This window comes from Meles meles, chromosome 21 (genome assembly GCF_922984935.1).
Source record: "Meles meles chromosome 21, mMelMel3.1 paternal haplotype, whole genome shotgun sequence".
Lineage (NCBI taxonomy): Eukaryota > Metazoa > Chordata > Mammalia > Carnivora > Mustelidae > Meles > Meles meles.
This window is the reverse complement of record NC_060086.1, coordinates 15,856,244-15,869,533: the sequence shown is the minus strand read 5'-3', so window position 1 is coordinate 15,869,533 and position 13,290 is coordinate 15,856,244. Positions and strand designations below refer to the sequence as shown.

Here is a 13,290-nt window from a genome sequence, read left to right as displayed (position 1 = left end):
TGCCCCAGGGCTGGGGGTGAGAGGTCAGGTGAGGCTGCCCTGGCCTTACGAGAGCAGGACTGAAGGACTCAGAAATTTAGGGTTGGGGACGCCCCTCCCACTGGCCTCTGACCAGGCGGCCCCTCGGCTCCTGTGGTCCCATGCTTTGCCATCCCAAAGGCTCTCGGGGCTGCAAGTCTGGCCCGTGGGCTCCTGGGATGCGGGTTGTAATGCTGACCAAGGAGGAGAGGGTCTGAGGAGACTTTGGGACCCAGCTGCCCCTCCACGGTACCCCAGCTCCAACTCCGCATCCTCGGGAGGCCTCCAGGGAGGCTGAGGTCAGGGGCAGCAGGCTGGCTGTGCAGCTAGATGGAGGTCAGCCCTCATGTGGTTGCAGGGACCCCGGGCCCTGCAGCTGAAGTCCCAAGCTCACCCAGATCCTCTCTGCCTGTGGCTGTGTGACCTCCCCCCGACGCCTCCTCTCCCCATTGGGAACAGCAGGACCAGACCACTTGCCAGACAAGTGACCACCCAGGCCCACTATGTGTGGGCCGGCCCCTTGTTCCCCACTCAGCCCCACCATCCCCCACAGGCCAGGAGGGCACAGGCAGAGAAGCAGCCCCGTGCACTCACCACTCACACCCAAAGAGAGACCAGAGCCCTGCGGCTCCAACTGTAGGTTGATAGGCAGAATCCTCGCCTGAAAACTCCTATTCATCCTTCAAGACCCACTTGGTGGTCTACCTCTCGTGAAGAGCTCTTCCTGACTCCCCAGGCGTAGGCCTTGTTGGTCCTGTGGGTCAGGCTGGGCGGGGCACTGGACTGGGGTCTGGACTGGTGAGTGGGCTCTGGGGTAAGGGAACTGGACAGTCCTTCCAGAGCGTTCCTAGCGGGTCCTTTGTTCAGGGAGGGAGGGGACAGCACGCCCTCGGGAGGCCTTGAGCCACACTCTCCCTTGCGACACCTGAAATAACCCCACCTCGGACTGGCTGGGCCTAACTGGGTCAGTCCTCGTTTGCTCTAAGGAGACAAGGAGGAAGGTCCTGACCCAGGACCCGAGCAGATCTTTCCTGTGAGCCCTCACCGCCCTCATCTGTGAAAACGGGCTGTCAGCCAGCACTCCCAGGGTGAACGTGGGGGCGCGAGGCCTGGGGAGCCTGGTCGGGAGAGTGCCAGGCCGGTCAGGGTCCACCCCTTCCCGGGACTGAAAATAAAACCAGGTGTTTGTTCTGAAGCTGTTGGGAAGTGGTGCCCAGTCACTATGGCAACGCCTCACCCGGCCGGCCGCACCCCTTCCCACCTGCTGAAGGAAGCCCAGTGACTAGCTGCCCTTGCAGTGGGGCTGGCCTTGGCCCAGCGTCCTCCCGGGGGCCTCCCCTTTCTCCTACAGTGAAGGGGGCCACGAGTCTGGCGCTGGACTGCTTCGGAGCCCCAGAGCGGAGTGGAGCTCCCTACCCGGCTTACCACTGGGCTTTGCTGATGGAGAACAGACGAGTGGGGACCCATCCTCAGGGGCCCTGTTAATGTTACCTCCCCACGGCTGGACCTTGGGGATCCTGGGCTCTGAAGTGGGTGGCCATCATTGAGGGGCGTGGGGGATCAGAGAGACAGAGGCCAAGGTCACGGGCGGGCTCTGACAGCCAGTCCCACCAGTGGGAGCCCCCGGGGAGAGCCCAGGTGTAAGGGCCGGGCAGGAGCATACACACCATGGCTCCCCCAGTCCCCGCTGACAACCCAGAGTCTGGAGCCAAGCCTCCCAGAGACCGGAACTCCTCCTCTCTCTTGGCTGCTCGGCACAGCCCCCCTCAGGAACAAGCAGCCCCACAGCCGGGACCCCACCTCCAGCCTGCCGTGGAGCAACGAACAGCACGATGGCACTGAGCCCAGGGTGCTGACCTGGTGGGGAAGATCAGGACCCGGAAGGTCCTGACTGGGCTGAGCTCCAGGTACCTGCTAAGCCTGTGGGGGCAAAGACCCATGCTCAGGCCAGGGGCCGAGTGGGCAGGGCAGTTCATGACCCTCTGGGAGGTGAGATGACCCCAAGCGAGGGATTCAGCTGGCCCCACACATCCTCACTCCTGTGCGCTCCCTCGCCCACAAAGCTGGAACCTGGGAGCGTGCACACCCCTGCCGGGCCCCTTCTCCCACACTCGGCCCGGCCTGTGCACCCGGGTGGCTGGGATCTCTGTCCATCTCCCCACACGAGGAGTGGCGCTGGTGGTGGTCAAGAGCACAGACTTTGGCCCCACGGCCCCCAGCACTCGCATCTCAGCCATCCAAGTCCCGGCCAGAGACCCAGAGCCCATTACCCCGCCTCGCACCTCTCGCCTGGGCTGCAATGCCGAGACTGCCGGTGACCAGGAGCGGACGTCCGGCCGGACCGCCCGCAGAGAGCTAACAGCCAGCGTCTCTGGAGCACCCTGCCCGCAACAGCCAGGGCCTGCACACCTACGCCGAGCCCCCCGGTCCCTCTGCGTGTCTCACCCTTGTCTTGCCTCTGTCTCACCCTTGTGCCTGGCTCCTTGCAGGCCCGCGGGCGACCACCACTCCTGGCACCATGGCCAATGCCGCAGCGAGTGGCCTGCCCACCTACCCCCATGCCAGGACGCCTTGGTCTTCCCGCGTTGACAGGGGCAGGCAGCATTCGGGGTCCCTGGGGCTCCCGCATTCTCCATGGCAGAGCTGAGCCCCTGCCTGTCGCCCTTCTCTGTCGGGCAGCTGTTGTGCAGTAAGGGGAGCAGCAGGGCAGGCCAGGCCAAGGTGGACAGGGGCTTAGGCAGCATCTGGCCCTGAGCTCCCCTGGACCTTGGCCTTAGGCCCAGAGTTGGGTGAGCTGCCTCCCTGCCTGCTGGGACCCTTCCCACATGCCAGTGCCAGAGGCTCCGTGTGCCAGCTGGCGGGCAGCCTGCCACCCACCTACTGGAAATCCTGGGGCCCCCTCAGTGAGGAGGCGCCACTCTGAGGTACTGTAGTACCTGTAGTACCTGGGGTGCGTCTGGGTACGCGACCCCAGCAGCTGGGCTGGGCAGCCCCTCAAAGCCCACCCTTCTCGGGGTCTCTGGGCTGTAGTTGGGGGGTGGGTCAGGCCAGGGTCACGTGCCCCGGATCAGGCACTGTGAGCCACATAGGATGGGGACAGCATGTGAGAAGTGACAGGATCTGGACCCGGGGGGCCGTCGTGGGGTCAGGGGCGTGGGGGCCGACCTGCGGAGAGCTCGGGACCAGCAAGCAAGGGTACCTGGGAAGGGGCTCCGGAGAAGGAAAGCAGCGCCAGCCGGCTGCACACAGGGAGGGGCACGGCAGCCGTCCCTGTGCTGAGGCCAGGCCGGGGTGCAGGGGTCCGTGGAGCGAGGGGCAAGGAGCACGGAGCAGCCGGGCATGCGCCAACTCTCACCACGCTCGAGGGCCAGTCCTCCCTTGAGGCCGAGGTTTGGCCCGGACCGTCCTGCCTCCCCACCAAGGCCCAGCAGCTCTGGGGCCAGTTCAGCCCCGGCACCCCCTGGAGCCCCCGCTGAGCAGGAGGAGACCTGTGGGGGTGGGGGTGCAGCCACTAGCCGGTAGGAGGGTAAGGTTGGGGTGACATGGATGCTGCTGGGAACCTGCCGGGGTGCGGGGGCTCCCCCGTCCCACCCCAAACTGGTGAGATGCGAATGCAGCCAGGGACTGGGGCCTCATGTGAGGGGCTGACTTTGTGGGGCACTGGCCCACCCCGTGCCTCCAGGTCAAGTTCTGGGGCAGGGCCCCCATGCCAGTTCCCGCAGCTTCACTGGGGGATACTCGCACCCCCACGATCCTTCAGGGCTGCCCCCCTCCTCTCGTGAATGGGATCATCCGGGGCCCCCAGCCAGTGCTCCAGGGCGGTTTGGCTGGCTTCTGTACAGGTGCTCACAGCCAAGGGTCCTGGCCTGTGGCCCCTTCTGGGGCGGGATGGGAGTCAGGTCGCAGGTGCCACCAGCAAGCCCCGCCCAACCCAGGAGCCCAGGAGCTGACACCTCCCTCTCCTGACTGCCGGAGAGCGACAGTAGGGACCAGAGGCCGAGGGAGTGAGCTTCCCATCTTGGGCCCTGCTCAACCCCCAGACGACTCGAGGGAGGTGAACACAGACCGCACTCGGAGAATTCAGAACGTTTCATTTCAGACCATCCCCTTGCTGTGGCTCGCCGGGACATTAGCATCTGTTCCTGTCACCGCAGGCACGGAGCCACGGGCCATGGACACTGTTGCAGTGGCTCGATGTTCTCCCCGCCCCGGAGACCAGCAGGCGGCCGGCGGAGGGATGCAGGGGCAGCATGCGGTCAGACTGCCACGCCGGCTCACATCACCGCCTCCATGTGCAGGATCCTCAGGGCCTCGGAGATCTGGACGCTGGTGTCCATCTGCCCATACATGCCCACCAGGAAGGCCCGGTGCAGCAATACGGCCGCGTGCTCTGTGCGGGAGACAGGACAGGACACGTCTGGCCCCGATGAGCTGGTGGCTCTTGGAAGCAGGGCGTCTGGGCCCCCCTGAGAGCCAGGCGTCGGGGAGCAAAGGCCTTGGGGGCACTAGGCGCCCTGGGCGGGGCAGGTCGGGCTCACCTTGGCAGAGGAGGGTGTACTCGGGCAGGTTCCTGAGGGCCGTCTGCACGACCTCGAAGTCCCGGCTGCCCAGGCAGCACATGAACGTGGGCAAGAAGTCGGCTGCAAAGCTGAGAAGGCGTGCGCTCAGGCGGGCACCTCTCCCGCGCCCGAGATCGCCCTGGAGAGCCTCAGCCAGGACATGAGCTGAGGGGACCCAGACAGGGCTGGGGCCCGGGGTGCTGGGGATGCTGGGCTCACCTGGGGTTGTTCTGGATGGAGCGCAAGGCCAGGCCGAAGGCCAGGTTGCGGCAGGGCTCCTCGGCAGAGCTCATCAGCCGCTGCAGGTTGGTCTGCGGGGGGGGGGGGGGGGTTGTTACTGGGGATCCCCTCCTGGCAGGAGCTCAGTCCCTCAGCCCCCAGGCCGCCAACAGCAACCACAGACCCTGCTCCCCACACCCCACCCCCACCGCCACGGCCTCAGGACCCAGGGTGGGAAGCACTGGTAGTCTGCAGGCTCCAGCCCAGGCCAGGGGTGGGCTCCCGCCTCAACTGTGAGCCCCTGGGGCAGGGCCAGGTTCAGACGCCTGGTGCCCCGTACCCCAGTCTGGTACGCTTCCTACCAGAAGGCTGATGGGCTCCCCTGGCCCCCCAGCTCACTCACCGAGAAAAAGGCCAGGATCTCCGGTCTCCGCCGAGACATCTCGTCTATGTCACTCAGAACTTCCAGCACGTCTGAGACAGCCAGAGAGGCACATGAGGGCCACGTCGTGGCTGCTGGACTCAAGGCCGGACCTGTGTCCCCACGCAGCCCAGAGGCAAGAGGGGGCAAGCCCTGGGACCAGAACCTACGGTGCGGCAGGACCCCAGGCCATGTTGGCCCTCACCCTGCCTGTCAGGTGGGGGCAGAGTGCGGGCTCCGCAGGGACCCCTGGCCAGTCCCTGGTCTAGCCTCAGCACAGGTTCCAGCAGAGGGACCCTGTGCTCTGGCCGCAGTACGGCGCCTCAGATCGCTGGTGCCAGGACCTCCACGACCTTCCATGCCACCTGAGTGCTGGAGAAGCCCAGGAGTCCCCAGCGCCTCCCGGTGAAAAGCACCAGGACTCAGGCTGGCTTCCCAGTCCCACCAGGCCAGCGACCCCAAAGTGTAGGTGCTGGTTGACCGGGAGGGTTTCAGAGGTGCAGGCTCCCCAAACCCTTGTGTGGCAGGTCTGAGGCGCCCAGTGGTCTGAGCTGGAACCCCCCTGCCCAGCTGCCTGTCACTGGCTGCCCAGAGCCACTCCCACTGCCAGGAGGCACCCAGCTCCCGGAGTTCCTTTCTGCACAGGGACACTGACCCCCAGACGCAGGGCCATTTCTGGGGGTCGCCAGCACCACGGTGCATCCAACAGCCCAAATTTGTGCTGCCCTGCCCTCTGTTACCCTGCACACTGCTGGCCCTCCCTCTAGCAGCCCACAGTTAGGCCTCCCTTCTGCAGGTGCCTCTCAGCCCCAGGAGTCCCTGATCCCCTGCTGTCTGCAGCCTGCTGCCCCGTAAGACCACCAGCCGAGCAGCCTGTCCCCACCTCGAGCCCCTGCGTCTTCCCTTAAGGCCCTCTCAGGCCCCTGACCGTGCGGAGACAGCCCTGCTCCTCCTGAAGCCTGGCAGGGACCCTGCTGTCTTCTGGAGAGCCATGGCACCACAGAACTCTGATGGGAGCCCACCACCCACCAGCGGCTGACCTGGCCTGCGGGAGCCTGGCTCCCAAACTCACCCTCGACAGTCTGGCCCCGGGAAAGCCTTTTCATGTAGGGGGTCATCTCTGCCGCTGTCAGGGGGGTGAACAGGGAGACGCTGACCAGGGGCAGGGAGCCGGCCGAGCTCTCATCTGGAAGCCAGGAAGTCAATGCCGTCAGGCCGGAGGTAGAGACAGCCCACCCCGGGAGCACAGTCTGGCCAGGGCCTGCAGGGAGGTCCGTCCAGGGGAATGGCCTGCCAGCACTCAACACCCAAACTCCAAAACCCGCCTGTAAGCAAGGGCTGTCCCTGCCAAGCCCTGGCACCCCACACAAATCCAGAGGATGCGGCCACTGCGTCAGGCCGGAGCACAACGCCCGGGACACAGTGGGCACCCAACAAGGGTGTGGGAACCGTGAGCCCACTGGGACCTGCCCCCCAAGCCTCTCAGCCATAGCATGGAGCGTGACCTCACGGCAGGTGCAGCTATGGCCCAGCTGAGGCCCGGGCATGCTCATGGACACCGGGATGGTCCCGAGGGCTGCCAGGCCTGCAGAACCCCCATGGGCCCTACTCACCATCGCCCTCCTCATCCAGGCCCCGGTCGGCTCTGCCGTCTCTGCTGGGAAGGCTCAGCCCCGCGAGGAGGGACTTGAGCATCACCAGGTCACTGCTGTCGAAGGACAGGTCGCTGGGGAGAGCACAGGTACTCTGTGAGGAAGACGTCGCAGACGGCAGACATGGCGGGAAGGAGGGCGGGCACGGGAGGCCAGAGCTTTGCGAAGCGGGTTCAGAGCTGCGCGGCCCCAGCCCCCACCACCCTGGGCTCTGGCACTGCAGGCCCCCTGACCCCGCGGCTCGGGAGGCCCTCACGCCTGCAGCCCGGCAGTGGGACCCTCGCCAGACGGAGCCCGAGTGCCCGAGCAGGCCAGACCGGACGCGCACACACACTCACTGCAGTGCGTCTGCGTGTTTCTGCAGGAAGGCCACGGCCGCTGGGGCATTGCAGGTCACGTACTTGTGGGTGAAGTGCACGAACTTGTGGATGAAGGGCGCCAGGTGGCGAGAAGATTTCCTGTAGCTCTGCAAAGCAGAAGCCTTGTGTTCACAGCCGGAGCACCCCCGCCCTGCCCCCACACTTGCTCAGAAGGTCTCAGGACGGACCCTGGATGCCAGCGATGCCTGTGCTAAAGATGGCCTTGCCGTTTGTGAGCCGCCGGTGCAGCCAGACGGGTGTCTAACAAGCACCGACAGTAGCTACAGAGACGGCAGCACTGAGCCCGACCATGGCTCCTGGTCGGCCCTCTGCAGAACACGGGCCTTCCCTGGGCATGCCACCAGCGAGGAGCTGGTCCCCAGGGCGGGCAGCAGAAGCTGCTAGAGAGGCCTGCCCTTGATGCCGGCACCCGGAGCCCTGCAGAGCCCATGTCCCGTGTCTGCCCTCACCCGTCAGCCTCAGGCAGAAAGGTCAGGCCAGGCCGGGCAGCGGCGGGGGCCACAGGAGGGGACAGCGGGCAGAGGAGGGATGGGACACACGGGCCTGGTGAACATCCCGCGTCCCCACTGCCCAAGCAGACGCCGGCTGCACGACGCACCAGAAGCAGGCGGACGAAGGAGCGCATACAGTCCCACAGCGCCCCCTGGTGCTCGTTCTGGAACACCTGCGGCTGCAGAAGCTCCAGGACCCCCAGCACGTGCAGGAAGAAGGTCAGGTGGTTCTGCTGGCGGAACTCCTGGAAGTTGAGGTGGGTGCGGCCGTGAAGGAGCGCAGCGATCATGGGCAAGTGCCTGGGGACGACCAAGAGCGCTCACTGGTCCATGCCCCCAGGAATCCAGCTCCCCTGCCTAGCCCCGCAGGAAACCCACACTAGGGGACATGACAGGCAGGCACACCCCAGCTTCCCCATGGGGTCTGGGGCTTGCGGACATGTCCACTTGCAACCTGGCCACCCTGTCTGTCCCACCTGATTCCGTGTCTATAAGGCGCTGTCTCTCCCAACCCCCGCTCCAGGGCTCTCTCGGCCAGGCTCTGCTTAGTCAGGAAGCAGCCGTCACTGCCCTGCACCGTGCATGGCAGCTTGTCCACGCAGACCCCGTTCCTGTACAAGCCCCGGAGCGCAGGAAGAGGCCCCAGAGGGCCTGCCGGGCCTGGAGCGGGAGAGGCCTGCTGGGGCGCCTGTACCTGAGCAGCAGGATGGGGTGGGCCACAGCCAGCTTCCGGCAGGCCATGTTAGCATCGGCCACTCTGTTCTCCGAAGACCGGGAGTCGCTAGTGTCCGCGAGGAGGGTGATGAAGCGGTGGATGAGGCCGTCCAGCTGAGGGGATGGGGGAGGTGAGCCCCAGGGGCCACCCCCAACTCTGGTGTCTCACATGCCTGCCCCCCTACGGGGCTTGAGTCCACCATGGAAAGGCCCATGACGGGGCTCACTGGAGGCGGGGTGCCCCGGGTCCCTCGAAGGCCTGGCATGGCCGCGCAGTGACCAGAGAAGCTACTCACCCCGGGCCCCCCGTTTTCTGGGTGCACAAGGGGCACGTGCCCAGACAAACACCAGGGGGAGTTGCCTGGGAAGGGCTGGGGTGGGGGACGGAATGCCCGGATGGGGGATACGTGGGGGACAGGCCCCTCCGGCGCACACAGCCGCCACTGGGCAGCAGGCTGTGTGTCTCCAGTGCCTTGGGAAGGAGACACAGGGGTGCCGGCAGATGGCCCCTCTGTTCGCCCCACAGCCTGAGGGGCTGCTTGAAGGAGAAGAGACGGCTTCTGGCCCTCGGAGAGACGCTCCAGGCCAGGGGGGCAAGGCGGGCTCTGCCCTCAGGCGCCGACAAGGGCAAAGACAGCTGCCCAGACGCGCCGGCACTGCCTGCATGACGCTGTCTTCCTCGAACCCGAGGAAGCGCACTTCTCCGCGACCCGGCTCGGGTCTCCGCACCAGCAGTAAAGAATGGAGGTGGCCCCGAGCACCCCCTGCCCCCCCGCTCACCTTGCAGGTGCTGCCGCTGGTGGCCCCTCCGCTGTGCGGCAGGACCTCGGGCACGGGCACGCGCAGCTCCGGCCACTGCAGGTAGAGCTGCACCAGCAGGTCCCGGCAGCGCCTGCCCAGCACGCTGCAAGACACGGAGCAGGCTGCTGGGTAGGCGGGACTCGCGGGGCATCAGCCCGGGGGCCCGTGGCCAAGGGGGCTCGAGCCTCACCTGTCGCCCCACTGCTGGATGCAGCCTGTCAGGTGCGCTGTCACCTTCCGGACGCTCTCGTCGTGTCCCCGGCAGCAGCTGAGCAGCAGGGGCAGCCGGGCCTGGAGGAGGCTGCAGGCGGCGGCATCCCCGTCCTGGCTCCTGGCCTCTGCCTCCGCCAGGATCAGCTCCACCAGGCCGATGAGCTCTGCCGCCTGCACCCGCAGCACCAGCTCCTCCCGCCGCTTCTGCAAGCAGCACCGCAGTCAGCGCCCGGGTGGCCGGGCCGGGCCCACACTCGCCTCTCCCCACCCTGCAGGGCAACGCGCCCCAACACCTGCCTGGGGCGTGCGCTGGTCCCTTCCCTGCCAGATTCGTGGAACGTGGATGCAGGCCCAGAGGAAGTCCAGAGACGCTGAAGGGTCAAACCTGCAAGCACGTGGGAGCTTTGCCTCAGTTTCCAAGCGGGAGAGGAGAACAAACGGTAGGACGAGGCACCGTCGCAGAAGTTCAGGCCACAAACACCACCTCCCAATCAGCAAACTACATGGGGCCCAGGTCAGCTGTTCGAGGACATGCACCCTGTCTCCAGCAAAACCAACACCGGTCCTGCCCACCATCAGGGCCTGCTGGCCACGCAGAGGGGACATCTGACTCCCCTGCATACGGCGTGGACGACAGCCATGGACACCATCCGGGGAGCAGACCGTCTGCCCGGGTGGTCACCCAGAGCAGGCATACCTGGACCAGGCGGGCTCTGTATCCCCAGGGTTGTGACAGCCACTGCAGGAACCCCCTCCAGGGCGCCAGTGGGGGACGCCGGGCCAGATGCCCTGAGGGCCCCTGGGTGCTGCCGCCATACCACCTGGCCTGCCGGGCAGGGATGCGGGGAAGGGGTGCTCACCTCTGCTCCCGGTTCTTGCCCAGCAGGATGTGGACACACTGGTGCAGTGTGGACCAGCTGGACTGGTGAGTGAGCAGGGCCAGCAGGTAGGGTCGGAAGGACGGCACCTGGGGGCCGGGATGACCTTTGCCCTGGGGAAGAAGGACACCGGGGATGGTCCCTGAGGGGCTGACTGGCCACCTGGCCTTGAGGCACTGGAAAGCAGAGGGAGAAGGCTGTTTCCAGAAAGACCCAGAGTTCCTGCCTGGAAGGCAGCCTCGGCAGTCTGTGCAGGACGTGGGGCCCGGCTGGGGCGTGCTGTGAAGGCCACGTGTGCTGACCTGAACCAGCTCCTCAGAGATAGCGAGTGCCCGTGAACGAAGACAACAAACCAACCCCACCCCCAAGTCCTGCCTCCAGAACCCCCCCAGTCTTGTCCGAGGCCCCCAGATGCAGCAGCACCCTGAGAGATTTAGGGACACAGGAGGGTGATGGGGGGGAGGGCTCTGAGACCCCCAGCAGCCCTCACAGGGTCCTCAGGGGACCCATCCCCGGCGGGGTGCTGGGCTCCACTCTCCACTCCGCTCAGCACGGTGTCTCCCATCCCAGCAGGAGGCCCTGGGCCACAAAGCTCTGGTCCTCCTCCTCCCCACCGGCCTGAACAGCCAGATCCGGCCACTGCAGTGACTGGTCACCGAGGACAGGACACCCATCCAGGCCAGTGAAAAGTCAGGCCCGGGCGGCCGCGGGAACCAGCACAAAGAGACTGTCCAGGCAGGGGCTGCCGCGGGAGCCCAGCCCCCACCACACGGGGCTGCCGCGGGAGCCCAGCCCCCACCACACCCAGGGTCGCGCCGGTCCTCGGTCCTCGGCGCAGAGTGTAGCCCACCTTGCCCCGGGAGAACAGCAGCCTCTGCTGCAGCTCGGGGCAGCTGCTGATCACCTCGGGGTCCAGCATCTCCAGCCAGTCAACGAGGAGCCCGGAGCAGGGACCCAACTGCACGGCCTCCAGGCTGAAGGGAAAGCAGGGAAGGCTCAGCAATGGCCAGCCAGGGGGGCGCACACAGACCAGCCGCAGCCCTGCCGGCTCACCTACAGCCGTCGGCCTCCGGATCCCCTGGGGCTGGGGGCTCCTTCTCCTGCAGCAGCAGGGAGCTCACCACGGTGACGGGCCGCAGGGTCGGGGACGCGGGGGCGGTGGCGAAGAGCGCGGCCAGCAGCTCCTCCAGGTGAGGCGACCCCGCCTCAATCAGACCCTGGAGGACTGTGGGGACAAGGGTGCTCCAGGTCGCTCCGGCTTGGTGGACAGATAGGCAGGCTCCAGACCACCCGACTCCAGGACAGACAACCCCCGGCCCCCCTAAGGCCAACGAGGCCCCTGCATGGCCAGGCCAGGGCGGCCGGCGGTGAGCACTGGTTCTGGGGGTGGGCTCCCCACGTGCACACGAGGCCAACAGCAGAGCCCGGGCATGGCCACCGTGTCGGGGGCGGGCCCTTCCTGCCAGACCGCCACTCCTCTCTACGGCTCCCATTTCTGGGACACCTGGGAGAAGATCCTCTGCGCTGGCCGCCAAGCCGGGGGTCCTCCCAGCTCCCAGCCCCGAGGTACCTTTGCCGACGAGCTCGGGTTCCACACTACACTTCTCCCCTGACTTGAGGGTGGTGACCACAGCCCGGACGGTGGAGCTGACCACCTCCGAGTCCCCTTGAAACGCCAGGGCCTCGGCTAGGCGCAGGAACCCACTCCGCACTGCCGGGAAGCATGGGTATAAGCCAGGGGACAGACCTCCAACCCGCTGCTGTGGCCCACCCTGTCCCGGGAGCCCCCAGGCCTCACGTGCGTTTCCAGCCAAGGATGCTACCTCGCTCCCCAAAGCCCTTGCTTTCCGACCGTTAACCCTGTCCACACTGACGCCCCTCTGGGGCCCACAGAGCCCGAGAGCTGACACCCCAGTATCAACGAGGCTATCCCCCCTCCCCGCTGCCCCTGGGGGAGGGGCAACAAGCCCAGGGCCCCCACCGCAGGACGCGGCTGGCCCTCACCGTCGCCGATCCTGTGGCGCGCGGAGTACTGGACGGCGAAGAGCTTGAGCTGCGCCCGCAGCGGCCCCCCCTCCCCCGCGGGGCCATCCAGCCACTGCAGCATCTGCACGAGCACTTTGAGGAAGAGTGACGAGAAGCCGGTGTCCTGGGGCACACAGCGCTGTGGGGACAAGCGGCAGCTCAGCGTGGGCGCGTGGCCAGAATGGTCCCCGGCTGTCACCCCGCCCCCCCAGGTCACACACAGTCTCTCCGAGCCCCAGCTGACAGGGCACCCCACTGTTTGCGAGTCACCTCCGTGCAGCTTGGAGAGAGAGACCCTTGCACCCGCACAGGCACGTCGACACGCTCACACGCTTGCGCAGGCACAGCAGCAGCTACGGTAGAATTACCACACCCGGCGCACGTGGGCTGGAACGACCCCCGCGCCTCCTATTTCCTGGAAAGCTTCCGTCAGCAGAGGCGGGGGCTCCACGCCTGGCTCCGCAGGAGCCTGTCTCCTCTGTCCACTGAGAGCCAACCCCCAGGCCATGGAGGCACAGAGCTAGGGTGCTCCACGGGCAGAGCTGGCGGCCGTAGGCAGATGCGCAGCTCCGGGGGACACAACGCGGCCTCCTGCAGGCCCCCCGCGGACCCGGGCTCTGCGGCGCCCGCACCCACCTGGTACTGGCAGAGTTGGCGCATCAGGGGACAGGCGAGGAAGTGGCTCCGGTGCATGGACATCACCAGGGCCCCGCTGTGCGGCGAGTTGAGCAGGGTGGCGATGGCCTGCAGCAGGCGCACGGCGACACCCGTCACCTCGGGGCTCCCCTGACGGACGCGGGCTAGCTCCTGGCCCAGGGCCTGCTGCAGTGCGAGGGCAGCAGGGCGGGCGCTGGAGCTCTGCCACCGCGGGCCTGGGCTCAGCGGGAAGATCTGCGCCAGAGCAAAGGGCAGCATCAGG

The 13,290-nt window shown here is 66.9% G+C and overlaps 1 protein-coding gene across 3 annotated transcripts in view; it reads right to left on the bottom strand.

Annotated features, from left to right (window-relative positions):
* Positions 1-4,092: 4,092 nt before the first annotated feature.
* Positions 4,093-13,290, bottom strand: part of INTS1 (integrator complex subunit 1) — a 29,064-nt gene continuing 19,866 nt past the window's right edge. For 2 of the 3 annotated variants that reach the window (XM_045993205.1, XM_045993206.1), the window contains exons 30-47: positions 13,008-13,262; positions 12,351-12,510; positions 11,917-12,057; positions 11,400-11,571; positions 11,197-11,320; positions 10,329-10,459; positions 9,766-9,853; positions 9,446-9,672; positions 9,235-9,358; positions 8,435-8,568; positions 7,848-8,040; positions 7,208-7,335; positions 6,831-6,943; positions 6,290-6,403; positions 5,200-5,270; positions 4,797-4,888; positions 4,557-4,666; positions 4,093-4,408 (exon numbers count right to left, since the gene is read on the bottom strand). In XM_045993205.1, the coding sequence (XP_045849161.1) occupies positions 4,293-4,408; positions 4,557-4,666; positions 4,797-4,888; positions 5,200-5,270; positions 6,290-6,403; positions 6,831-6,943; positions 7,208-7,335; positions 7,848-8,040; positions 8,435-8,568; positions 9,235-9,358; positions 9,446-9,672; positions 9,766-9,853; positions 10,329-10,459; positions 11,197-11,320; positions 11,400-11,571; positions 11,917-12,057; positions 12,351-12,510; positions 13,008-13,262 (2,493 nt within the window). In that variant the 3' untranslated portion in view covers positions 4,093-4,292. The remainder of the gene's footprint in view (positions 4,409-4,556; positions 4,667-4,796; positions 4,889-5,199; positions 5,271-6,289; positions 6,404-6,830; positions 6,944-7,207; positions 7,336-7,847; positions 8,041-8,434; positions 8,569-9,234; positions 9,359-9,445; positions 9,673-9,765; positions 9,854-10,328; positions 10,460-11,196; positions 11,321-11,399; positions 11,572-11,916; positions 12,058-12,350; positions 12,511-13,007; positions 13,263-13,290) is intronic. The other variant, XM_045993207.1, reaches the window with a different exon arrangement.